We start from the raw sequence: 25,816 nt of genomic DNA, 5'->3' as shown, positions 1-25,816 counted from the left end.
CTAAAGTCCCGCACACCGTTAGAGCCCACGTGCCACAACTAGAAAGTAGCCCCCACTCACTGCAACCAGAGAAAGCCCACGCACAGCAATGAAGACCCAGCATAGCCAAAAAGAAATAAATTATTTTGAAAAATGAAAAAAAAAACTAGCTTTTATCTGTTAACAGGGCTCCGTCATCCACAAAGCAATTTCCCCCAAACAGCACTCCCCAACCCCGACCTGCCAGAGAGATCTCTCCCACAGAGAGACCCAGAGAACAGGCAGCCTGGGTGATGAGAAGGAGACTTTTCAAGGGTGTACGCGTGCCCATCTAGAAATCTGCAGGTTTGTGAGTGCAGACACCATTTGTGGCTAAGACGAAAGGGAGGCCGGGTGCTGGGGCTGGTTATGAGCACCTCTTCAGCCTTTCCCTGGAGCCTGGGCATCCAAGCACTCCTGACCCAGTTTGAGAATGGCCTCTCAGCCCTGGGGTCTCTGAAGAGGACATTCCGTCTGTCACTGCCAAGGCCAGGCAGCTCCCGGCCAAGCTAATTAGGTCGCCTCCCCCTCCCCACGCAGCCCAGCCAGGCGGCGACCACGGGTCCGGCTCAGGGACGAAATGGCTTCATTACTCAGCCTCGCCTGGCCCTTGAAAGCCACGGGAGCACTCTGCATCCTTTCATCTCCTCTTTCGAGAAAATGATGAGAAAACAGGCCGGTTTCCCTGGGAGCGGTGGGCATTGTCCAGACGTATTCCAGGTGGGCGTGATTCAGAGTCTTCCCCCGCCTCTGGTGATTCGTTTTCAACAGGCTGGGCAGCTGGCCTTGTTAACAGGTCGTTTGTTAGAAGACAGAGCTGCTCGTGCACTTGAAGGACTCGGGAGGTGCCCGTCCTGACCTTCCAGCCACATGTGCAAGGTAGACCTATCATCCCGGGTGCCTTTGTCATGAGATTCCACCTCCCTTAGTAAAATAAGCCACAAACTCTCCAACTGGAGGCTGCAGAGAGTCCCTGCAGGGAGGCACGGTAGGACCCCACAGCCCCACCCACATCCCCAAGTCATCTGTCCCAGGAGCATCTCTCTCAGTGTTTATTGCCCCACCCCCTTGTCAGGAAAGGACCCCAGGTACTTAACACCCTTTGTGCCACTCTGACCTGACTGAGGGTGTTCAGGGCCATTCTCTTCTCTGTGGTCCCTGCAATTGTGCTAGAACCAGGGCCCTCACCTGGAGCAATAGGAGAGCAACCAGGGAGCGAGACAAAGAGTATCACCTCGCTGGACCATCTGGGACCCCTCCCCAGCATCTGCTGCTCCTCCAAGACCCACCAGCAGCTCCTTTCTTGGGTCCAGCCAAATAGCAGACACCATCATCTCACGAGAGATCAAACCGGAGAAGTCTTCCTCAAAGGACCCCCAGGAGTAGGCGAGACAGAGGCAAAGCTCCCCGGAGGCCCACCCTCTGCATCCGGTCCCCATGTGCACTGCACATGCCCCCAGCCCCTACAGGAAGGGTGCTGAAGGGTCTTCAAGAACTTCACGGGAGCCCCGGAGTGGGATTCAGGGAAAGGAGGCTTCTGAGTTTATGTCAAAGAAGCTTCCACACTCAAGTCTTCTAGGTTCTTTGTATACAGTGCAGAAAAGTCGTGACCGGAGCCAGAATGGGCCGACCCTGGGGTTCTGAACCAAGCAGTGAAAGTGCCCTTTCTGGGTGTGTCTGCACAGATAGGCCAGCTGTCTGCAGGCACAAGTGCTCCTGCACATAGGGTCCCAGGCTTCTTGGTTCAAGATCCAAGCCCATGAGCACTATGAGTGTCAGGATCCTATGACATAAGGGGCAGCAAAATAGCTAAGACTCACAGACACTTACCGTGAGGAAGAAATAACCTGTGAAGGAAAAGTGCGTCTCTCAGAGGCCTGATTGCATGCCCTGACCTGCAGGATAACAGGATTGCACATCCCTTATCTCCGCTGTGACTGACTCAGGGCCAGCCCAGGTCCAGAGCAGTGAGACGGCGGGACTCACAGCCTTCCTTTCCAGCTCCCCACCCTGAACAGCAGCAATAGGAACAAATAGGATCCATTTTGGGGATCTGATGTCACCAGCAACTCAGGTTTCTGACTTGGTAGAGCCCCTGGGAAAAGTTTACATTTTTAAGCCTAAGATTTCAGCATTTGCTCTGCGTGTGAATTCACTCATCTGTTTTTTTATGGGTATACTATTTTATTAACATTTAAACTTCACTAGGAGTTCAATTCTGTACTGGCCTTATGTTCAGAATGTTGAAGTGAAGATTAAAAATGGACAAAGCTTTAAGAGTGCAATGTATTGAACACTGCACAATATATTAACTAGACAACCAGGGGATGGTGTAACTGTGTATTTAGGAGCAAAAGTATAGGGAAAAGCCCTGGAATTGGATGAAAAACCCACCATTCAGGACTGAACAGAGGTCCTTGGCTGCTGACAGACTCTTCCCTTGACTTCAGACTTGAAACAAACCAAGGGAGTCTGTCGGTAGACACAAACCATTGACTTCAGGACCAACACTGATAGGAAAGGCCAGATCCAGTTCTGATTGTGGGACCAGCCTGAAGCAAACAGGGGTGGCCGGAGGCTGGAAATGCTGCACCTGAAGTCTGTAGCCGTGGGGTCTGTAGCCATGAGCAGCTGTCTTCTAAAAATCATTGATTTCAACCCTAAGGTGGTTTTCCCAAACAGGGTCACCCATCCACTGATTCGAGAAACCCAGGCTGAGGACCCAGGCTGCACATCTCTGTGGGCAGTTCAGAGAAGCCACCCCTCTCAGGCCTGGCCTTTGGAAATTCACTCAGAGTAGCACGTTTCCTCCTGTGGTGCTGTCTGTCCATCTGTCCACCAGTCAGTCCATCCTTCCCCTACCCTCAGCTCCCCAGCAAGGCTCTGGACCACTCCCATGTGGCCTGATGCTGAGCACAGGAGGGAGCAGGGAATGGCGGGGACCAGGGAGACTGGGTGACCTGGTACCTGTTCTGACCACTGTTGCCAGGTAACCACTCCCAGACCTCAAGGTGTAAACAGGAGTCTTGTCATGTTCACAGAGTCTGCGGGTCAGGGCTTCAGACAGGGTATGGCAGGGAGAGTGTTTCTCTGCAATGCCTAGGACCTTGGGTGGGAACACTCAGGCTGGGCGATTCTACTGTGGGCCCTGGAATCAGCCAGGGACATCTCTCCGTTGGCTGGCGTGGAGGCTGGCTGCCCACAAACTCTGCTGGGCTGTCTACTGCAGCCTTTGTGTGTGACTTCTCTCACAGTGTGGTGGCCCAGGAGGGTGCATTTCTTACATGGAAGGTCAGGGCTGGGGGAAAGGGGTTAGTCCCTTTGATGACTTAGCCTCAGAAGGCGCACCTTGTCACTTCTGCTCCATTCTGCCGGTTACCAGGGAATTACAAAGTCGGCCTGGATTCCAGAGGAGGAAACGGGGGAGGCTTTTAATGGTGGGGGGGTGGCTCCAGGTTATAGAAGAGCTTGAGATTACAATCTGCCATCGCCTCTCTGCTGCAGGTCCCTCCCATATGGCAGATGGAAACCCACAGCCTTGACAAGGTTCTCATGCATCTGTTCTGAGCAGATTCCTTGAGCCTGACCACATTTGGGATTTCCACCCTGGGCTCCCCATGGCCTGTGGTTTAATACAAGCAACTTTGCAAGCCAGTTCCCAGTGACAATGGCTTTTTTGTGGGGCCATTTAACATAAATCACAGCCTAGCACAGTAAAAGGCAGCTTCCGTGTAGTGGTAAAAGCAGAGACTCAAACTAGACTGCTCGTTCCAGGACTGGCTCTGTCACTTACTGTGTGACCTTGGGCAAATTACTTAAGCTCTCTGAGCCTTTGTTCCCTTATCTATGAAACGGGGACAATAAAAAGTGGTACTTTCTGTGTTAGCTGAGGCTGCCATAATAAAATACTATAGACTGAGCGGTTAAACAAGAGAAATTTATTTTCTCACAGTTCCAGAGGCTGGAAGTCCAAAATTGCAGTGTCCCCTGGTTAGTTTTCCACTCCGGTACTCTTGCCTGAAAAATCCCATGGACAGAGGAGCCTGGTAGGCTGCAGTCCATGGGGTCGCAAAGAGTCAGACGCGACTGAGCAACTTCACTTTCACTTTTCACTTTCATGCATTGGAGAAGGAAATGGCAACCCACTCCAGTGTTCTTGCCTGGAGAATCCCAGGGACAGAGGAGCCTGGTGGGCTGCTGTCTATGGGGTTGCACAGAGTCGGACACGACTGAAGTGACTTAGCAGCTTAGCAGCTGGTCAGTTTCTGGTGAGACTTCTCTTCTAGGCTTAAAGACGGCAGCCTTTTCCCTTTGTCCTCTCCTTGTAGCCTCATGTGGCTGTCTGGCGTCTCTTCTTACAAGGACACTAATCCCATCATCTCATTCCAGACCTTCCCAACCCAGGGACAGAACCCAGGTCTCCCGCATTGCCGGTGGATTCTTTACAAGCTGAACCACAAGGGAAGCCCAAGAATACTGGAGTGGGTAGCCTATCCCTTCTCCAGCATATCTTCCCAAACCAGGAATCGAACCAGGATCTCCTGCATTGCAGGTGGATTCTTTACCAACTGAGCTGTGGGAAGAAGCCTCATCTCACTCCAGGAGGCTCTAATCTCATGACCTTATCTAAACCTAACCACCTCCCAAAGGCCCCACCTCTGAACATATCACCTTGGGAGTTAGGGCTTCAGCTCATGAATTTGAGGGTACACTATAGGCACCTTCTTGTAGGAATTCCATGAGAATTAAAGGAGCCACTGGGACATGTCTAGAATGGTATTTGGCCTGTGGTGGTGGTTGTTCAATAGCTAAGTCATGTCAGAATCTTCGACCCCACGGACTGCAGCATGCCAGGCTTCCCTGTCCTTCACCATCTCCCTGAGTTTGCTCAGATTCATGTCCACTGAGTCGGTGATGCCATCCAACCGTCTCATCCTCTGTCATCCCCTTCCCCTCCTGCCTTCAGTCTTTCCCAGCATTAGGGTCTTTTCCAGTGAGTCAGTTCTTGACATCAGGTGGCCATAGTATTGGAGTTTCAGTTTCAGCATCAGTCCTTCCAGTGAATATTCAGGGTTGATTTCCTTTAGGATTGAATGGTTTGATCTCCTTGCAGTCCAAGGGACCCTCAGGAGTCTTCTCCAACACCACAATTCGAAAGCATCAATTCTTTGGCTTGTGGTAGCCACTACAAAATACAATGAAAATGATCAGGAGAGAAGCCCACTGCTCTGAGTGGCTAGAAGGACTGTGGCTTGTAGAGTCTTAGGGACACAGGGCAGTTTCTATCTCTGCATTGCAAGGACTCACATCTTTGATGAGAAAGCTGAATCATATCCATGTGGGCTGGGGAGTACAGTGCAGGGTGATGGGCCGGCCGCCAAGCCCAAGGTCTTGCATTGAACTTCATTGTGGAGATTTCACCTTTCTTCACCTTTGCGTGCATGTGGCTTTCTTTTTTTTTTTTTTTTCCAAGTTCATAACTTATTCTTGTCCATGGTTTTGAGAGAGAGTAGGGGAGAGGAACCAAAGATGTCTTTAATTAAATATCTCCACTCCCTCCTCCTTAAGGTCATTCACAGTCAATAAGGGGGAGGAGAAATATCGTTTCAGAAGGCCTTGCAAACGGAAAATAAAAATGAATGAATGCAAAAATATTCCTATCTAGCCCACATCCTTCCTTGGGTTGTGATTTAGAATGTGCAGAGGGATGTATAGAAATACAAAGCAGCTTGGGAAAAAGTCTCAGTCCTGAGAATCTTATAGTATTAAAACTCAAGTAATCCCGCACGAGAGAAAAATATAGCAAAGCCTGCGCTTGGCCCCTGCCAACTGGTGGGCTCCACCCTCTGTGACCCGGGGGGTTGTGGGAGGTCCCCGGAGAGCCCAGTGCAGGCTGCTTTTGACAGCTGAATTTTATTAACTGTTTTTTCATTACTCCTGATGGGCCTGGCAATGAACTCTTATCAGTGTATTGTGGCGAGTACAAGTCAATTAATTTCTTTTAAATAACTTCAACTGAAATCCTATTTGATTTATATTCCAAAAATGATTTCCATTCCATTCCTTCCTGAGATTATCGTCCCAGCTGAGTTAATCACACTGGCTGCACAGTCACCCATACCCCAGGGAGAAAACAGGATCAGGGAGGGAAGGAAATGAGAAGAGGGTGGATCTGAGAGCATTCTAAAGACCCTTTATTCAGTGTGAGGCCATGTGCTCCGTGACAGGAGAGCTCGTTTAAATCTTGCCTGCAGAAAGGCTTATTTCTAGTCGTTGTGGCAAGGCGTGAATTGAGAAGCATACGAGATGTCCAGAAGGGGGAGGAGTTTGAACCAAGATGCAGTACTGGTGGCCCACCATGGCTGCCAAGGTTTGGGGGTGTACCACACCCTCCCAGCATGCAGAGTTTACCATAGTTCCTGGGACCGGTGTCCCAGGACCGCCCCCGCTGTTGTGAGCATCCAAGCTCTATGTGGGCTGCTCTGTGGGACCACCCCAGACATGGTGTGGGTGACAGTGAACAGACCTTCCACAGGCCTTGCTGTCTGCCAGACAGAGGCTGGCACGAGCCGATGCGCCACCTTCCTGAGGGTCTGCCCACGTGCCCCGGTCTGTCACCAGCCAATCTCCCCAGGTGGCAACTCTGGGCTTTTCTGGGTGGCGGGGAGGACAGTCACACCCTCTCAGAAGAAGTGGCATCTGGCCCCAGAGAGCAGAGCTTAGCAAGCATCTGTGGTGACAGTGACAAGGAGCTCCGCAGGAGGGTAACCCGCATTCTGGGAGAGGTGCTGTGGCTCAGTCCCAAGGCCGGGCAGGCATGGGGTGGGTGAGAGATGCCTTCTCAAGCCATGTCCTGCCCCAATGCCAGGATGCTGAGTCAGGCCTGGCAGATGGTCAGGCGACAGCAAGTCACTGCCCTGGGGTAGGAATAGCTGGTGAAGAACTCAGAGCAGTTCAGAAGTTTGACAGAGATGAGTTTGGGCCCCCCAAAAAATGTCTTTGCAAAATATGTGCTATGGAAGTGAAAGTAAGTTGCTCAGTCATGTCTGACTCTTGGCCACCCCATGGACTGTAGCCCGCCAGGCTCCCCTGTCCTACGGAATTTCCCAGGCAAGAATACTGGAGTGGGTTTCCTCCTCCAGGGATCTTCCCTATGGATCCTATATTACTAGTTTGCCGGGCTGCCCTAACAAAGTACCACAGACTGGGCAGCTTACAAAACAGAACTTTATTTTCTCATAGTTCTCAAGGCCGGAAGTCCAAGATCAAGGTTCCTGAAGGTTTGGTTCCTACTGAGGATGCTGAGCGAAGGCTCTGTTCCAGCCCTCTCTCCTCGGCTTGTAGACAGCCATGTTTACACACACTTGGGTCTTCACACCCTCCTCCCTCCACGTCTGTCTGTGTCCAGATTTCCTCTTCCGAAAAGAACACCCATCTGTTAGTTGGAGCCCACCCTAATGGCCTCATTTTAATTGAATTACCTTTGTATAATCCCTGTCTCTAAATTGGGTCCCCTTCCAAGTCACTGAGGGGCTAGAACCTCACCATGTTCTTTTGGGGAGGACACAGTTCAGCCCATACAGCTGCTGTCCTGGGGTAGCAAGATAGCCGCATTCCCCAAACCGTGAACCTGCCAGCCGACTTCAGAAGCATCTAGGGCACGGGCTTAAGATGTGAGTTATAAGCCAGAGTCACTGAATCTAAATCTCTAGAGTTGTGTCTCGGGATTCAACATTAAAATAGGCTCAGTTAGCTCTCCAGTTGATTCTGGTCCCCTCTGAAGTTGGTGTGTGTGTGTGTGTGTGTGTGTGTGTGTGTGTGTGTGTGTGTGCAGGCAGGAAGGAGAGAGTGCCCATAAGGATGACACAGCTCAGCCTTCAAGGAGCTCCCTAGTCAAAGAAACAAGCCCTACATGAAATAATCAGAGAAAATAGGACGCAATATACTTAAACCAGTGACCAACTGAACAGCACAAAGTGCCCTGGTGACGAGAAGGAAGGTGGTTCCCCGAAGCAGGGCATGTCAGGGAAGGAGTCGCAGAGGTGACGTTTGTCTTCCTGCGCACAGAAGCAATTCAAGGCCGAGGACCAGAAATATGAAAGGACAGGGGTGCTGGAAGATGTGAGGATATGTAGAAAGACTCGCCTCTCTGTTAAGCATACATTTGAGCTGTATCGCTTTTGTCTTTATCAAAAAGCAAATGTGGGTTTTTTCTGGAATTCCTGTTTGCTGTCTTGGATTGTGATTGTCCGTGTCTGACACATGGACGCTCAGCAGAGGGCTGCTGACTTCAAGGTTCGGGGCATTCTGTGTGGTTTGTGGCCTGATGGCTTCATCTCTGGAGGGAGATGTATGGCTGCTGGGGTGACTCAGCTAGTGAACAAGACGGTTTGGTGTTTCTGACTCCAGCAGGTGGGTGTGGATGGTGTTGCTCTAAGTGACATTCACCCCACCTGTTTTCCTGTTTGTGTACTGTTCCTGGTCCACGAACTCATGACAGGAAACCACATGGAAAGAAATATGTCAGGCCTGGAAAAGATAGGAAGCCCAGAGAGTCCTGCAGACTTGGGGCTGTGTTCATGCTTCCTGGCTGGGTCACCCTGCAAGTCACCCTTCTCCCTGGGTCTAGTGTCCTTCATCTGTACCATAGGGAGAATAATAATACCTCTGGCATAGTTCTGTGGTGAGCACTAAGTAGGTTAATTATGAAAGGACTTTTGAATTGTGCCTGGAATGTAAGGATGCAATAAATGGTAGCAATCAATATATATATTTTTTCTACCTGGGTGAGTGATGTTCTGAGATTTACTTCAAACAAGATATCAGGGTTGTTCTCTGGGGACTGGCTAGTCACTAACAAATCCATTTCCTTATCATGATCTATATAGCTCAGTGATTTTTCTGCTCTCTGCTCCAAGCGGAGGCAAGAGAACTTCGCCACCCGGCCTGAAATGAAGCATCAGCCATCTGTGCAGGTCTCAGCCTTCCTGCAAGAGCCTGGCCATGGACTGTGTGCATGCGTATGTGTGTGCACGTGTGTGCACACATGTGTGTATGTGTGCACATGTGTGCACGAGTGCACATACATCTTCAATCCCAAGGTCACTGTGTGTTGGTTAATATTCCTGTTGCTGGAGATTCTGGGAATGAACAGCCTGCTCAGATGACTTATCTGTTCCTGCAGTAGGCGCTCTGCTTCCTGTGAGGCAGTGGCCCTGGTACACACTACCAGCTCTGCCTCAACTACCTTTAGAACCAAGCCCCAGTGCATGCGCTGCAGGCACAGCCCAGGCGCCTCACTGCAGGCCACTGCCACTCACCCTTGGCGGGCTACATGTGTGATGGACTCCGCGCTCCTCCTGGGAGCACAGTACTTCTCAAGCATCTCCCTGTGACACTGGAGCAAGTTCTTCCCTGTGCCTGCACTTTAAACTCACGATGAAATGTTGAATTTGAGGAAGGAGGGTAGGTCCAAGTGTCAGAACTCCTTGACTCTTATTTGTGGATGAATTCTCAGTTGCTCAGCTGTGTCCAACTCTTTGTGACCCCGTAGACTATAGTCCACTAGGCTCCTCTGTCCATGGGATTTTTCAGGCAGGAATACTGGAGTGGGTTGCCATTTTCTCCTCCAGGGGATCTTCCCAACCCAAGGATCAGACCTGTATCTCTTGCGTCTCCTCCATCAGCAGGTGGATTCTTTACTATCCAGCCAGTTGGGAAGTCTATTGTAGATTAATTCTCTAATCCGATTTTTTTGTGTGCAAACAATCTTAGGGAAACCCACCAGAGAAGACTGATAAAAGCAGAGCTCCCTGGTTAAGGTGAGGCTGCCCTCCTTCCAGATCCTCTGAAATTCCCACTCAGAATCCTAGGATGTCTCCTAACCTCCTGATCCTGCTCTGATCTGGGCATCCTCCTTGCCTTCTGCACTGGTCCCCTGCCACTGGTCTCCCGACAGTATCCTCAGCCCCTTCCCTGCAGAGTGGACAGGACAGGGTCCAGATGAGAAGGGACCACTCCCGCCAGAACAGGACCAATGTCCTTTTGGATAATCCCTACAGAACTCTCCGCTCAAATGCGTTGTTTGAACCTGATTTTTCTGCACTCCCCAGTATCAGACTACCAGCACTAACTGGAGGGCTTGAGCTGGGGAATTGAACATGTGTTTACCCAGACTGTTCTTTGTCCCACTCTGGTTACTAGTCTCCTCCTCCCTCCCACGTCACTCAGGGGACAGGAGGACAGCGGGAGGAATCAGGATGCTGGGCATCCGGAAGTGAGAAGGCAGGACCCACGGAGGATGCATGGGCTGTGGCAGGGGAGCCTGCGAAGCCCAAATGGCCCTGTCTTCAGACTTTCACATCAGCCTACAGCCACCCTGATTTTTCTATTATTATTATTCTAACACCTCCTTGGCCCTATTTTTAAAATCCGCCGCACTTGAGCAATTTTTTCTGACGTCAGCTGGCTGCCGGCAACTCTGCTTGAAAACAAGAATAACCAAATCTTCTAAGGAGTAATGCTGAACCTGCTTCAAACGCAATAAATCACAAAAACCATTGTTTACGATAAGTGGTATCTGATTGCTGTTAGAACCTGTGTTTATTGCTTTTGTGCATTATGGTCTCTTGTAATTTGGACAGCCAGAAATTGTATTCCTTTATGCAGCGCGTAGGCAGGGTTTGTAAGGAGGAAGGCATCTGTAATTATGCTGCCAGGGAGTGGGTTTGGGGAGCCTGGGAGGAGTGTGAAATGCAATCACCTGTTTTTCATCGGAGGACCGGTGGGTGCACCAGGCTTCCCACTTTCCCTGGCCTTGGAACCCTCTAGGCTCCTTCAGAGACCAAAGTGGAGGGCAACAAGCAGCAGGGGCCTTGCAGCCATGGTGCCCCAGACCAGAGAGCCTGAAGTGGCCTCCAGGAGCCGAGCAAGGGGTGGGCAGACGGCCGCAGCCCCACAGGAAGCTGGGCAGATGGTTTTCCCTGGAAATTGCCTCAGACGCCCTGGCAGATTTCTTCCCTTAGTCTTACCCATCCTGACAAGTGCCCACTCGGCGTCATCAATGAGGCCTGACAGCAGGGGTCCAGGGCCAGACGCCGCAGAATTCTTGGCGCCTCTGTCTGCAAAATTGAAAAAGAAGCTACTTGGCCATGAAGCCTGGATCTCAATATGCAAGACACTCAGCGAATCAGTCAATCAGTGGATCACTGATGTGTCTTGATTTCTTTGAGACCCTGTTGGGGAGAGAGGCCTTGTCTGGGGCATGGTGGGTGGTCTTTCGTCCTCATGACTCCAACATCTGGACTCTTGGAAGAGGGTCGAGTTTTCCCTTGGTTGGAATGGACCACACTCCATCTGTCCACACTGTGTTCAATCTGTTGGCTCCCCCATCTGGAAGGCTCCATCCTGCTCACCTCACCTGGGTACAACCCGCCCAGCCTTGACATGCCTCGGCTTGCATCAAAGTCATCCTCGGACTGGTTCCTCCTCCAATGTTCTCAATCTCAGTAGAATTTCACCACCATCCCCCAGTCTTTCCAACCTAAAAACTGGGATTCATCCCAGACACCACGCCCCCCTCCACCCCAGCAGTAGCTCAGCACACAGAGCACTCTCGTGAATGAACTCAACAGCCAGTCAGTTGCCAAGTCTTACCAAAATCTCACTCTATTTCTCCACTTTCTCCCTCTTCCACAGCTCGACTGTCATTGCCTTTAGCTGTTCTCAGCTGGAGCCCCTGCCAGTCGCCTGGTGCTCTAGGATCCAGTTGGTGTTTGGGGGCTATGTCTAGGTTTCTGCCTGCCGCCTCACCTCCTGCCTCCTCCTTTTCTGTTTTGCACCATTTACCCCAAGCCCATCTCCATTCTCAACACACTAAGCAGCTTCTTGCCTCTGTTTTCATAACTAAGGTGGTTTTCTCTGCCTAAAACATCCACCTCCCCCTGGCTTCCCCGATTTGGAAATAGCTCAGACACCATCTCCCCTGGAAGACTTTCTCCAGTTGTGCCCATGGGCATTGGGGTTCCTCATGGCTCCCCGTGTTTTCCCCTGGAATAACTCGTGTAACAGTTACAATAAACTATGATTGTCCCCACTTAAAGGGAGAAACACTGAGTTGTCTAACATCCCTGGCACAACATCTGGCCCATAGCAAGGGTCGTTCTACATCGAACTTGCACTAAAGCTCAAAGAGCATGGGAAGGGCAGACAGCTCAAGTTAAGCCCTGATTGTGCATGACTGCAGTTAGAGCAAGTTCACAGATGGCTCCTCAATGACGCTGCACCCCTGCACAGTTCCTTGCATAGCCCAGGCGTCAGGTGTCTGTCCAGCCTATTCCCCCAGGACCTGAGCACTTGCATGGGGCAAGGACTGCAGCCCCAGCGGGATCTGAACACAGAGCAGGTGTTCTCATGGAGGCTCCAAGTGAGCCAGCTCAGAAGAGGCCTGGCCTCATGTTAAGGACTGATATTTATCCCCCACAAGCATGCTTTCTTGACAAGGTAAATGATCAGTTGCAAGCCTCAAACTATAAGCTCTGGTCTGACACAGACACAGAGCTGAACAACACAGAGCTGGTCCCCCATTACCCTTAGTGTTCTTATTCTTAAAATTATTAATGAAATATAGTATGTTGTACAGTATAGTGATTCACAATATTTAAAGGTATACTCCATTTATGGCTATGCAATATTGGCTATATCCTCCATGCTGTACAATATATTCTTACAGCTGATCTATACCTACTAGTCTGTGTCTCTTCATCCCTAACCCCTCTTTTGCCCCGCCACCTCCTCTCTTCTCACTGGTAACCGCTGGTTTGTTCTCTATATCTGTGAGTCTGCTTCTTTTTTGTTATGTCCAGTAGTTTGTGGCGTTGTTTTAGATTCCACACATCAGTGATATCATACAGTATTTGTCTTTCTCTGACTTATTCCTTTATTGTGGGTGTGGTTTTGTTGAGTACCATCTATGAACTTGCTCTAACATGCAGTCATGTCAATCAGGGCTTAAATGAGCTCTCTGCCCTTCACGTGCTCTTTATTTTTTTATAATTTTATTTCTTTGTTTATTCTTGACTGGGCTGGGTCTTCACGGCTGTGCAGGCTTTTCTCTAGTTGCAGCGAATAGGAGCTAAGCTCTAGTTGTGGTGTGCGGGCTTCTCATTGAGGTGGCCTCTCTTATTGAGGAGAAGGGCCTCTAGAGCACACACTCAACAGTTGTGGTGCACACAGGCTTAGTTGCTCTGTGGCCGATGCGGTCTTCCTGGATCAGGGGTAGAACCTGCATCTCCTGCATTGACAGGCAGATGCTTTACCACTGGGCCATCAGGGAAGCCCCCAAGTGCTCTTTAGATCCATGTTTATTTCACTTAGCATAACTCCAAGACTCCTGGACTTGGATTCAAGGTAACATATGGATCCCTCCTGTCCTGTCCAGCCTGGCCAGCAGAGCATTAGAGGAAGTGGGCAGAGAAGCCAAGGCAGGGTCCCCCTTCTGGGAGACCCTTGCTTCTAGGGCCGTGGGCAGCTACTGGCTGACCGGGAGCTGCTGGTCACAAGGTACCCACTGCATGCAGCCTGGCAATTGCACTTATCAAGGCCAAGTGTCACTGTTTTCAGATTTGTTGATTTCAACAAGTCTACCTTTAGTTCACTTACACACACACACACATATGAATGCAAAACTGGCCAAACTCATCACCAGCACCAAGAAACAAGGGGGACCTCTTCCCTCTTTTCTTCCACCCACCCAGCCTCCCCACTACCTCCCCCGGGGCAGACCTGGGCTTTGATTCCCTCAGCGAGCTAGATTATGATCTCGGCCTCCGTGGTGGAGCCAGACAGGCCCATGATCACAGACAGCTTTGACTCTGCAGGCAAATACAATGTGAGTTACCAACCGCAGATCTCCAGTGGACTTTTTAGGACTCAAGCTGTTTATAAGCCAGGGCCTGGGAAGTGGGTAGATCCTGGGTCAGTTGGCCAATCAGTAAATCTACCAGGACTCTGGTCGGGGCCTGGCTTGGGCCCTGGGCAAGCTGGGGAGGAATTAGTACACAGGACCCCCGCTTCCCAGGCCTTTACGGTCTGGTCTCGGGTGAGGCAGCAGGGCCTGGTCTCCTCACCTACGAGCATCCACACCTATGGCTCTGAGCATAGTGGATGGTAGGGCTTTAGGGAGCAAGAGGCAGAGTGGGCTGGGGTTCTGGGGACTGCCATGCCTCTGTCCATCCCAGTTCAGCTGCCTCGTGGGTCTGAGGTCACAGGGCCCACAGGGAGGAGACGTGCAGAGTGTGCTGGGCATGTCTCCTGTGCTCTGGTGTCCGAGGGGCAAGGCGAGTAGCACCCTTTCTTAGCTTGTCTCTTCTAGTCCAGGGGCCTGCCATCTGCAGACTTCTTTTTTCTTTAAACTTAGCAAGATGAGCAGATTGACAGAAATTTTTAAAAAGAACTCAATATATAGAAAATTTGAAATTATCAGCCTTTCCAAGTTCTTCTCGCATCTCTTCAACATGCAGACAGAGTGGATACCAGACTCGTAGTTTCCATTTCCCTCCTAACGGAACTTCACTGCCTCACTCCGTCTCCTCCATCCCTGGGTGGGCTCCCCCCAGACCCAGCCCCCAGCTCAACCCTCCTGGAGTGCCGTGCTCTGCACCTTGGCACCCTCTGCACCGGAGACTGGAAAACCTCTTAGCCCCCACCAGGCACTGTCTGTGCCCTGCTCTCACGCCCAGCCAGAGCTGCCCACCCAACCCATGGCTGTGATCCTGGGCCCTGGGAACAGACTGCCCTCCGCGGTCACTCCCAGCTCAGTCCCGCCCCACCCACAGCTGTTCCCCTCTCCTCTCCTGCCCCCTCCTGGATCCACCAACTGTGCCCCAAGAGAGTGACCCTGGGTGGTGTGTGGAGCTGAGATGCTAAGAGCAGGATGGAAATCAAAGTGTCCCATCCCCTTCAGCTCCAAGAGCCACGTTTTCTTTGATTAGTGGCTCCTGGGTGCAGGGAGAGGCCTCGCCTCTGAGCCCAGCGAGGGCCAGTGCCAGCAGACAGCAAGTGAACTAGGAGCTCATCTCGGGGGTCCTGCGCACAGTGCCCTGAGATGGGTTTTCAGGGCCCAGGGCTGTTTAGAGGCTCCCAGCATCCTGTGCGCAGAGGCTCTGGGGGGACCTGCAGTTGCCCAGGGGGACGGATGGACCCCCACCCTGGGTCAGCCGACCTCACGCCCTGCTCCTGCCCTGCCATCAGGCCTCTTCCGTCCATCCCCAAAGCTACATCCAGGACCCTGTTTGTAGCAAGCTCCTGCTCGCACCTCCTCAGTCTTTGAGATCCTCAGGGCCCCTGTCCCCTGACCTCTCCCCAAACCTCCCCCTCCTCCTGGCCTAGGGCATTCCCACCTTCTAGCTGAGCCCCAGATAATGCCTTCTGTTAACTCCCTGATGACCAGTGGGCCATGGCCTCTGGACAGCTGCTCAGCACCCAGCCAGCCCAGGCCAGCCCCATGACAGGACCAGGGTGTCACCCTACCTGAGGGCCAAACAAACCACGTCACCTTTCAAGGGACTTCCCTGCTGGTCCAGTGGTTGAGACTCTGAGCTTCCAGTGCAAGATGGATGGGTTCGATCCCTGGTCAGGGAGCTAAGATCCCACATGCCACAACCAAGAAAGAAAAAATAATAAATTTTAAAAACCACCTGGGAGAAAAACTGGGTTAGGGAGATGCAGAATGGAGCTTAAGGCCTTTACGTCTCATTAAAGGGGATCAGCGGCCACTCCAGGGGAGGGCAAAGCTCTCCATCAAACACACTTCAGCCCAGGGAGTGCCAGACCCCCCCCCTCCCTCGGAACTGGGTACTGGGTGAGGCTGTGCATTGTGGTGACTTTCTCAAGCTCTGCCTCTGCAGTTCATGGCATCTAGGCCAAGTGCCTGTGCCTCCCAGGACCTCAGAGCCCTAATCTGTGAAATGGAAGAGCTGGGGGGGAGAGAAGCCTGCAGGGGCCTTTCAGCCTGCCCTTCTCTGATTCAATGACCATGTAAAGCCTATTAAAGCCTTGGATGTGGGTGATGGGGAGAGGACAAAGCATGCCTGTTTGCATGTGCTAGAATCCAAAGAGTGCACTCTCCAGCATACCCCCCACCCCTTGCTGGCGGTCAAGGCCAGGTCACTGCCCTGACTTCTGTTCCCTGGATCCTGAGGAGACCATGAGTCCATCAAGAGTGCACTGGGAAGCGTAGACGCTGGTGATTAATTACACATCTTTTCTTTCAGTGAGCTATTTACATACCTCCACTCTTAAGGGAAACAAACTTCTGTATTATAGAATATAAAAGTTTTCCCATGCTAGTAAGGTCAATTTTTCACACATTTTTTTTCCTTAGGACAACACAAATCCTCATTATAGAGATTTTCATATTTTAGCAAAAGGAACGGGACTCATAGAAATGAGGTCCCCGAATAAAGTTCAGTTCATTTTCATGTCTCTTTCCTCCCCGAATATTATTGCTGGAAATGTTACATTATCATAAACTAGAGTTCAGGCTGTATATAGGTTTTCACAATTATTATTTTTCTCTGGATACAAATTTTGATCACTGCCAGCATTTTACAAAGGTTTCTCTCCCTCATGCCAGCATTTTCTTTGTAGGTATGTTTCTTTGCTGGATATACAATCCAGGTGATGAGAATTAGAAGAGTTTATGATGGAGGATTCGATCTGTCCTCTTCTCTGTCAGCCATCTGGGTCAAGAATCCTGGGGCTGGGGTGTGTAGTGAAGGAAGGAGCTAAGCAGGGGGCTCCCCCAGATGACCCTTCTTTCTGCAACCCAGAAGGACCCCTGGAGAAGGCTGTGGGCCTGAGACTTCCTGTCTGGCCCTACCTGCAGGAGGAAGAGAAAGGGCTTTTATAGAGCAGCCTTGGAGCTAAGAGGTTCGTGTGTTGGAAGTTTCCAAGTGGACTTGCTCTCCCCTCAAACATGTCACAGGACTTCCCTGGTGGTCCAGTGGTTAAGAATCCACCTGACAATGAAGGGGATACCAGTTCGATCCCTGCTGCAAGATTCTGCAGCCACTGGGTAAGAGAAGCCACTGCAATGAGCAGCCTGCACACCGGAACTAAAGAAAAAGCCATCATGCCGCAACAGAGACCCAGTGCAACCAAAAATAATTAACTAATTAATTTTACAAAAAGATCACAAACCTTGGGCAGGACTGACACTCAGGCGTCACAGGAGTTTGGGGATCAGGCATTCTCCCTGGTGCACTGCCGCTGTCCATGCCACCTGCCTTTTTCGCCTGTTCACCAGTTGGGTGGTGGACTCAGGCCCAGCGGCTGCTCCTCTCTGCCTCTACCTCCTCCCAGGTGTCGGCAAATGCCTCCCCCTGCCCCCCATAGGCTTTCTGTGAAGCTCAGCATCCTCCCACCCCACTTCCTCCCTGTGCCTGGTAGGGGTTGAGAAACTGGCTTTGCACCCAGATAAATCTGTATTTGAATCCCACTGACCCAGCTTCCTAAAGTAGGAAAGTGTCTTCACTCCTGTATGAGCTCCTTCATCTGTAAAGTGGAGTTTTGTAAGAGGTACAGCCCAGGTGGGAGGATGGAATCCGGTCACACATCAAGCACCTCATGCAGGGCCTGGCACCCATAAGTGATGGACACAGATGCCTGTCTTCATGCCCACCCATGCTTCCTCTTGCTCTCCTCTGGGGCTTCTCTTTGCCACTTTCACCCCCAGTGAAACCCTAACTTTCCATCTTAACCACGTTGGGTAAATCCTTCTGAAGGGCGGGCTCACACACTCCACTCTTCCCAGGCCTGTTGCACATTAGTGCATAGTTTCTGCATGGCCCACGCAGGGTCCTCGAAGCACCAGACAGCAGTCATCTCCCCACAGCTGAGAGTGGATGCTCCCACTGCTTAGGAGGAGACAGAGGCTCCAAGAGCTCAAGCCAACTGCTCAAGGATACATAGATGATAAATGTCAGAGTCAGGACGCAGGCTCTGTTGAATTCCAAACTCTGTGGCTTTAAGAATATCTTTTAGTCTGCAGTGATGCCATGATGCTCTGGGGTCCAGCCCATGGAAGCAGTTAGATTTGTGCCTGAACTGAAGGCCCCAAGGCTGCTGTGCTTGCCTAGGTTGTGCCCCTGTTCTCCACATTTCTGCCTCTCTTCTCATTCTGACCCATCAAACTTGCTCTGCTCCCTGTCTTACCTGAGGCAGCAGCACTCCCTCACCTGCTGAGGATCTGCTTGTTCGAACCATGTGCAGAGGAAGCATTCATAGGCTACAAACAAGGATGCTGGGATTGTCCTGTGACCAGGGAACTTCTGCATTACACAGCCATCCACTTTGCTTGTTCTAAGGTTCTTGACTTGTGGCTATGTTGGAGATAAAGGAAGGATGGTTCTTCCTCATTTCTGGGTGGACTGGAATTTTCACCGTTTTGAAATCTGATTTTTAAAAATGCTTTTTTGCAGAAAAAAGATATGCTTTTTTGCAGGCTTGGATAGTCAACCAAGTGGGTGGTATGTGAAGGTGAGGCAAGCCTTTCAGGTCCCCCTGGAGAGTGGGCTGGCTGCTTCCAGGGGATCCAAGGTCCTGGAGTGCAAGAGGAGGAACCTGAAGCCCAGACCCTGGGGAGGGGGTCTGGTCTCCTCCAACCCCAGCCTTAAATCTGGACCCTCAGCTGACTCCAGTGTCAGCTCTCTCTAGGTAATACAAGCTACCATCTCTAAGCACCAGGCTGCACACCTGTTAAAGGGGTATGTGGCTCTGCTCCCGCCACCCCCCAGAAGCAGCTAGTGCCACATAGATGTGAGGACTTGCGGTGTGGCCTTGACCTTGTCACTGTCCTGATCATGGTCCTTAAAGAGCTGACCCCGTGGCAGGCATTAGAGCTGTCTCAGAGCCTAGTGTTAGAACCCGGGTACCTGCCCCTCAGGGGTGGTTATGAACACTTGGTGGGAAAGGAGGACGGTTTCCCGAGCGTAGGGCAGGAGAGAGAGGGCAGAGGCACTTCGGACTGCCTGGCATTCTAACTTCCACTGGTTCCCCCCCCAGCCCCAATGTGCATTTCATTCCACAAACTCCAAACTGGGAAAGCTTGTCGCCTGGATCCAGAGCTCAGGGCATCTGGGGAGGACCAGGGGCAGAGGGCTTGCATTCCTCTGGGAGAGCTAAAAGGGTGCATACAGTTATTCTCCGGAGCAAGTTTTCAAATCCCTCCCGTGATCCTTCCTCCATTCTAAAGCAGAGGACAGAAATGCTAAACTATGGTTCTTGCCAGTGCTGATAAGGAAAACCAGTGAATGCAGGAGTCTCATTAAGAAAATCCTAAATTTTAGTCTTATCACTGCTGCAACATAATATAGTAAGTATGTTAATTCCACCCTCCCCCTGCTCCCCTACCCCCCGACATCCCTTTCAGCTATAAGGCTGCAGAATGAACAGCCCCACCCGCTACAGCCTCAAGTCCTGTCTGATTTTGGATTTTCTCCTTGCCTCGAGTTACCAAGTGAGTCTCCAATTTGAATGGACAAGGCTTCGCCCTCTCACACTTCCAGCTGCCTCTGCGGTAATCAGCTCAACAAATGTTGTCTGAATCCCTACTGTGAGCAGGGTGCATAGTGGGAACTGTGAAACGTCAGAATCTAGCTGAGTCCATCTCCCTGTGAGAGCCAATGAGCTGATTCACTGTGCTGATTTTCGGGCCAAGCTGTCAGCCGAACCTTGTGCCCAACAAAGACTCATTTCAACAGGCTTCTCTCATCCAAGTGATTATTTGCTCTTTGTACTGCTTGGACTTGGCAAGGATCCTGCAGTTCCTGTCAGCAAAGAGGGAACAGGAACCTTGAAGTAAGAACTCATCTCGTAAAGAAAGGATTCGCTGTCCCTTGGGGGAGCTGGCCTGGACACCTTCAGCCCTGCTCTGTAACGACAATGAACTTTTTGACTAGCACTCTTCCAAATTTCTTCCCCACCTGGCATTTCTTTGGCTCCCAGCAACACCTCCGTGAGGTAGGTAGAGTGGCTCCAATTCTTCCCATTTTGCAGAGAAGGAAGTGATGCCAGAGAGTGGGTGAGGTGATGTGACATGCTCCCCATCTCATGCATATGCCAGGGAGTGGCAGCACCTGCCCAAACACAGTGCCCAGCTCCTCAGTGCCCAGATCCCCATCTCTTTCCACTCCTCCAAGCCCCGAGCCGGCCAGGAAGGCAGAGGACACTGAGGTGGCATGGGTGCCAGCCGGGCCCGCCTGAGCTCCGTGCAGAAATGGGTGCTCAGACGGGCTGAGGAAACAGGAGACACTGACCCACCCGGGACGCGTAAGAGGTGCCAAGGGGCACGGCGGGGCTGCCGCTAGAGTCAGAGTGATAGACGTTCACGGCTTGTGCGTGGGGGGTCGCGGGGCCCTGGTGCGAGGGTGGCCGCGCGGCTGGCGGGTCAGCGGGCCAAGCATCACATTTCAGCAATATGATCTTGGTACGGAGAGTGAGGGGAAGCACGCTTGTGGTCTTCAGCCAGGAGAGGGGGGCTTAGGGTCAAAAGGGACTGGGGGCTGAGATGGGCTGGGGGCCATCAGGAGGACAGGCAGTGTCGAGAATCCCTCTGGTTCTATCTGCTCCATTCCTTTGCTGGCCTTGCCAGTATTTTCAGAATAAGAAATGCTCTGTATCCCTCCCAAGACCCGGTAAGAAAATCGTGCTTAAAAGAGTCTCCGAAGGACTTCACAGGGAGAGGAGCACCCTGGTATGAAAATGTTCCAGGAAACCACAGGCCTCCCAGTTTCCTTGCCTCTCACTAAAAGGATTAGAAAGGTGGTATTCCAACTGTGTGGGGTCAGTGAGGGGGACAGCTTATATTCACCAGGGATCTTTCTTGGAAGTAATTTTAGTCCCTATAATGTTTCACGTTAACCTTCTCAGACTGGTTCTCAGCTGGGTGACTTAGTGATCGCCAGAATATGCTGGCATTCTGGGCTCTGAGAATCCACACTGTGCCTTTTAATGAGTGGGATTTTTTTTAATTAATTTTTACTGCAATATAGTTGATTTACAACGTTGTGTTAGTTTCTGCTGTACAGCAAAATGAACCAGTTATCCATATACATCTACTCACTCTTTTTTAGATTCTTTGGTGGGATTTGTTTTTAAAAGTTTTCCCTGAGCCAGCAGAGCACCCAGGTGCAGCCACAGCGCTGGCCCTGGGGAGCAGAGGCCAAATGCACGACTTAAGGCTGCCAGGAGTATTCCGTCTAGACACGGAGGAGGGGGGAGGGACCAGAGGAGACGGCGCTGAGGAACTGCAGAAGGCGCCCCCGAAAGAAAAGAGTGCTCCCTTTGTTCCTCTGCCCACCGCTTGCCCCTCTGCATGGCCCCACAGAGGAGACCTCTGGGGCTCAGCCCGGAGAATTCCTCTCTTCTTTTCTTGCTTCCTCCTACGCCACGTGGCTTCAGACCATGACATTTCTGTTCGATGCTGTCAGCGCCTTGGTTTGAGGAGAATGTCTCTGTGCCCGGGTCGCCTGGCCAAGAAGAAACGGTGCCTGGAGCCTGCTGGCATCTGCCCTGGCCAGTCCGCCTTCGTCCTTCCCCAGGCGATGGGGCAGGGCTATGCAGGAGGTGATGGGCAAGCCCAGGACCCCAGGGCCAAGCTTGCATGTCTGGCTTCAGCCTGGCGGGGAGGGCAAGGTAAAAAACCAGCTGAAACTTGCCTCACTCCTCTGAAGTTTAGTGATCAAATAGCCACCAGCCCCTGCCCCTGCCCCTACCCAGAGGCCAGCCTGCGGAGCCAGGGCCCACCGCCTATTTTTAGAAAGCTATCAGGTGTGCAGAACACCCAGTTGCCTTTTTCCACCTGTTTGGGGTCATTATAGGGATCTAGTGTCTCTGCCACAAGGCCCTGCCTGTTCTGCCACAAGAGTCTCTCTGCGGCCGGGGCAGCCACTAAGCTCCCTCCCTGTGGAAACCAGCCATCTCTCCAGCCTTGCCCGGCTGTGGCAAGTGAGTCTTTGGGCCCGTGGTCGTTTTGTAATTGGAAGCACAGACATTGGACACTAAGGCTCGGCCTCCTCTGCTTCCTTGAGAGGGAGTTTTCAAAGGTCAGACTAACATCAGGCAGGAAGAACCTTGAATCAGGAGCCCACCATGAGGAGTGCGGATCCATTGAGCAACAGCAAGCCCAGAGTCCTTGGTCCACCAGGAAGGTGCACAGTGAGTGCCATCAGGCCGGGGAGTGCTGGGTGCACTCGGGGTTCACTGCCAACAGATGCGGAGAGCTGGGGTCTATCAGAAGAAGAGCTCAGGCAGGGTTTGATCAGGGAGTGCAGTGGGGTGGGGGTGGGAGGGAGGTGTGCCAGGCAGAGGGAACCTGGTGAGCAGGATCATCCCAGGTGTGACCGGGAACCATGAGGAGACAGCAAGGCTGGCTCAGGGGGCTTTGTGGGGACAGAGGGACAAGAGCCTGGAGTGCATGCTGAGGTGGTGCCTGGTGCAAAAAGCCTTGGATGCCAGGTGAGCTGCTTGGACGTGATCTGATGGATCAAAGCCACTGCGGATCAGAGTAGGGAGAGATGGGGAGCAGTGGTGTGCTGGCCAGCTCTGCTCCCTGCTGCGTGATGGCATGAGGTCTTCCTGGTCACAGAGCAGCAGCCTTGGAGCAGTATCTTTGTGGCCCCAACCTCCACACCCCATCCAGTCTGGTGTGTGTGATGAGCTCCGGCAAGCTTGGTGACTCCCAAGAGCCCAGCTCTCCATTTAGTGACATCCTGTTGGTAGCTTGAAATTGAAGTAGGAATGTTTATTCGACAGAGATTCACAAACGCTAGGAGCCAGGGTCTAGCTGGTTCTGTTGTTTTGTCCCCCACTGCTGCCAGAACCGGCAGTTAAACCTTAACCAGCACAGCCCTGAGTAATGGCAAGACCCTGAAGGGGTTTACACCGAGAAACGAGTGTGGAGTCAGCAGTCACCACACTGAACTGGGAGAGCACGTTGGTGGATGTGAACTGTGCCCCCTTCTTTGTTGAGGAGGCTGGAGGGTGGGCTTGGGGGCAGCCCTGTTCCAGGAGAGTTGAGCTGTCTTCACTCTCCATTGGCCGATTCTGAAATCAGACTCCTTAACATGGACTAGGGAATTATTTGACTCTCCTCACCCAGAGGAAACCACTTCCTCACCGGAATAGGCTCTGTACCAGCCACAGTGAACTGCTTTCAGCATCTCAAAGGCAGACTGCTTCTCCCCCATCCAAACCTGGCACTGAGAGTTTCTGTTCATAGATCTGTTCATAGATCTCCGGCTGCACGCTGGCCAAGCGTGCGGGCCAGAATGTGGTGGAGACCCGGGAAAAGCCACCTGGCTTTTCCAGGTGGACAGAGGAGCTCGCTGGCAGAGGAAGCATCTGAGCGGGGCTTTCTTTCTTAATGGTGGGTCTGATTAGTCTCAGCTACATGGTGAAAGCAGTAGGATTTGTTCAATGCTTCAGTCACAAAGCACTTTGCCCAGAGGATCCTCCTAACAAGTCTGTAAGATGTAAATGGAAAATGTAAACTCCCATCTCAGAGATGAGGAAACTGAGGGCCAACTGGTCAACCCCAGGCCTTGACCCTGACTCCTGAGATCCTGTGTTCTGAGTTGGCTCTCTGATCCAGGGGCTTCGAATGATTCATCCCAAGTGATCTCCGGTGTTAGGAACAGCCCAGCCTCCTCCAAGAGATCAAAGTCCAAGGCCTGACCCCAGAGACAGGTGTGCAGACTTTATCACCACTACCCCTCAAGGACTTGCCTCTTAAAAACGGGCATTAGTGCTGGCAGTGAATGCACTGTTGCTTTTGTTGCTCTTTTGGGAAAAAGAAAAACCTGGCTTCTTCGAGCTGTTGTATTTTATTTTTCTGTAAAGAGGAAATTAATTTTAGTCTTTCTTTTTGGTTTAAAATGTTGTTCTTTGCTTTTTCCGCCCTACAATTTAAAAGGAAACATTTGTCTGTTGAGAAAAGAAATGATAATTATAGACTAAAAATTGTTTCTATTCTGATTTGAAAAAGTGACAAAAAAAAAATTCCATTGCACAGATGGGGCCCTGCTGACTGGGGGTGTTTAACAATGAAGCCCCAGGCCGGCTGGGGGCTCAGAATGGCATTCGAGGTGGATTTGGGCTCCAGTGTTGCCTGGGAGAGGGGCTTTCTCCGAGGCTGGTCTCCACTTCTGATGCTGGGTCGTAGTCTCTGTGGGGTTTGGATGCGCTGATCCTCCGCATGGTCCAGCAGTGGACAGCAGTTTACCTGTGGATGGTGTGGCCCCTGTTGGGTCAGCTGAGTGCTGAGGCCAGGCACTCCCTTGTGTGGCCCTGCGAGCTTGAGAGCCTCCTAGCCTTATTCCCTCAGCCAAGAGTTTTACAAAATTGCAATTGCTCCAAGTCCTCCAATCAATAATGCAGGAAACTGATTAGACTGTGAAATTAAACTAATAATGTCATGCTATTAACCCTCGATCAATGAGGAAAGAGCTCAGAGGGAAGGCTATTTCCTCAACCCATATTGCAAATAGCCATACATGTATTTACTTTTGGGAAGAACTCCTAGGCGCACGTGCATTCCCAGGACCCCTCTCTTCCCCACAGATCTGGCGTGATCCCCCGTGCAGTGTCCCATTTAAGGGAAGAACAAACTGAGGCTGAGTGATTAATGCTGCGTGGTCTCACAGCTAAAAAACAGATGAGCCTGGCTCTGGAGCCCTGATCCAGAGCCGTCTGGTGTCTCAAGTCCTCTCCCAGTGGCTACTCTGCAATTAGTGACAGTGTTTGTCCTCCCATGGCCTTGCCACCAAGAGGAGGAGCTAGCACACCCTTCCCGTTGTGCCTCCCACGGCTGGTCCTCCACCGGGACCTGTCAGTTCCATCACAGTGGAACGTTGCCAGGGATCAGACCCTCTCTCTAAAAGTGGTGATGGTATTTAATAACTAATTACTCTAATGATCCTACAGAAATTCTGGAGACCTGTTTTAGGAGAGATGTCAATTAGAGCCATCTGCACGGTGAATAAAGGAACCCTACCCCAGCTGTACTGTTGAAACATGTTAGCGTGTTCCTACCAGCGGCCATATGGTACTTAACGAAAGTGAATTGTTCACACTGCACAACCCGCGCCTCCTGATGAATACCAGCATTTTGTTTTGGAAAATAGTTCCTCAATCGTGTGGAATATTTGTCAATGCAATAAGTAGCAAGTTGGAAGCCGGCAAGCCCTTGAATGCAAAAAGACTTGCCTCACCTCAAGATGTTCTTCCTCCATCCTGGCGCGTCCCCTACCCCTGCCGACAGTCAAGCCCCGCTCCCACATCCCACTTGGGCCCAGTCCACAGCATCTGCTTCCAAATCTGCTCGGGAAAGCCGAGGACACGCAGGGTGCTGGCCCCACCCCGACTTGGCCTCTCTTTCCGTGTGAGAAACAGCAGCATGATGTCTGAAGCTACGCAGACTGGGAGCATGGGGCCTCCAGCTGGAAAGGCACGATGCATGGGGCAGAAGTCACCCAGGAGTTGAGGAGTGGGTGCAGGACATTTAACTGGGTGCGTAGCTTCAGGGAAGGTTCGCTCTATGTTTGCAGTCTGTTTCTTTCAAGAGGTACAAAGCTCAGGTTGGTACCTGGATGCTCAGAGAGGTGGCGGAGAATGGTTTCTGGGGCTCAGCAGAAGCCTGCCTGAAGCCCCTTCCTTGTCACCAGCATGTCAGGGCCTGCAATCAATAGTGACTTCAAATTATTGCCACCTGGTGGCCACTCCTGACCTGCACCCAGACAGC

At 51.6% G+C, this 25,816-nt stretch overlaps 1 protein-coding gene across 2 annotated transcripts in view; it reads left to right on the top strand.

Annotated features, from left to right (window-relative positions):
* KLHL29 (kelch like family member 29) overlaps nucleotides 1–25,816 on the top strand; it is a 237,734-nt gene that overhangs the window by 31,149 nt on the left and 180,769 nt on the right. The window contains exon 1 of one of the 2 annotated variants that reach the window (XM_040224541.1): nucleotides 21,902–22,233. The exons of the other annotated variant lie outside the window; for it this stretch is intronic. Coding sequence (XP_040080475.1) covers nucleotides 22,168–22,233 — 66 coding nt within the window. The 5' untranslated portion in view covers nucleotides 21,902–22,167. Of the gene's footprint in view, nucleotides 1–21,901; nucleotides 22,234–25,816 lie in introns of those variants that run through there. 2 annotated transcript variants of the gene reach the window in all.

Source organism: Oryx dammah, unplaced genomic scaffold, assembly GCF_014754425.2.
Source record: "Oryx dammah isolate SB20612 unplaced genomic scaffold, SCBI_Odam_1.1 HiC_scaffold_25, whole genome shotgun sequence".
In the NCBI taxonomy this organism is placed as follows: Eukaryota; Metazoa; Chordata; class Mammalia; order Artiodactyla; family Bovidae; genus Oryx; species Oryx dammah.
Note: the sequence above shows the minus strand (reverse complement) of the source record. Positions and strands in the feature narration are given on the sequence as shown.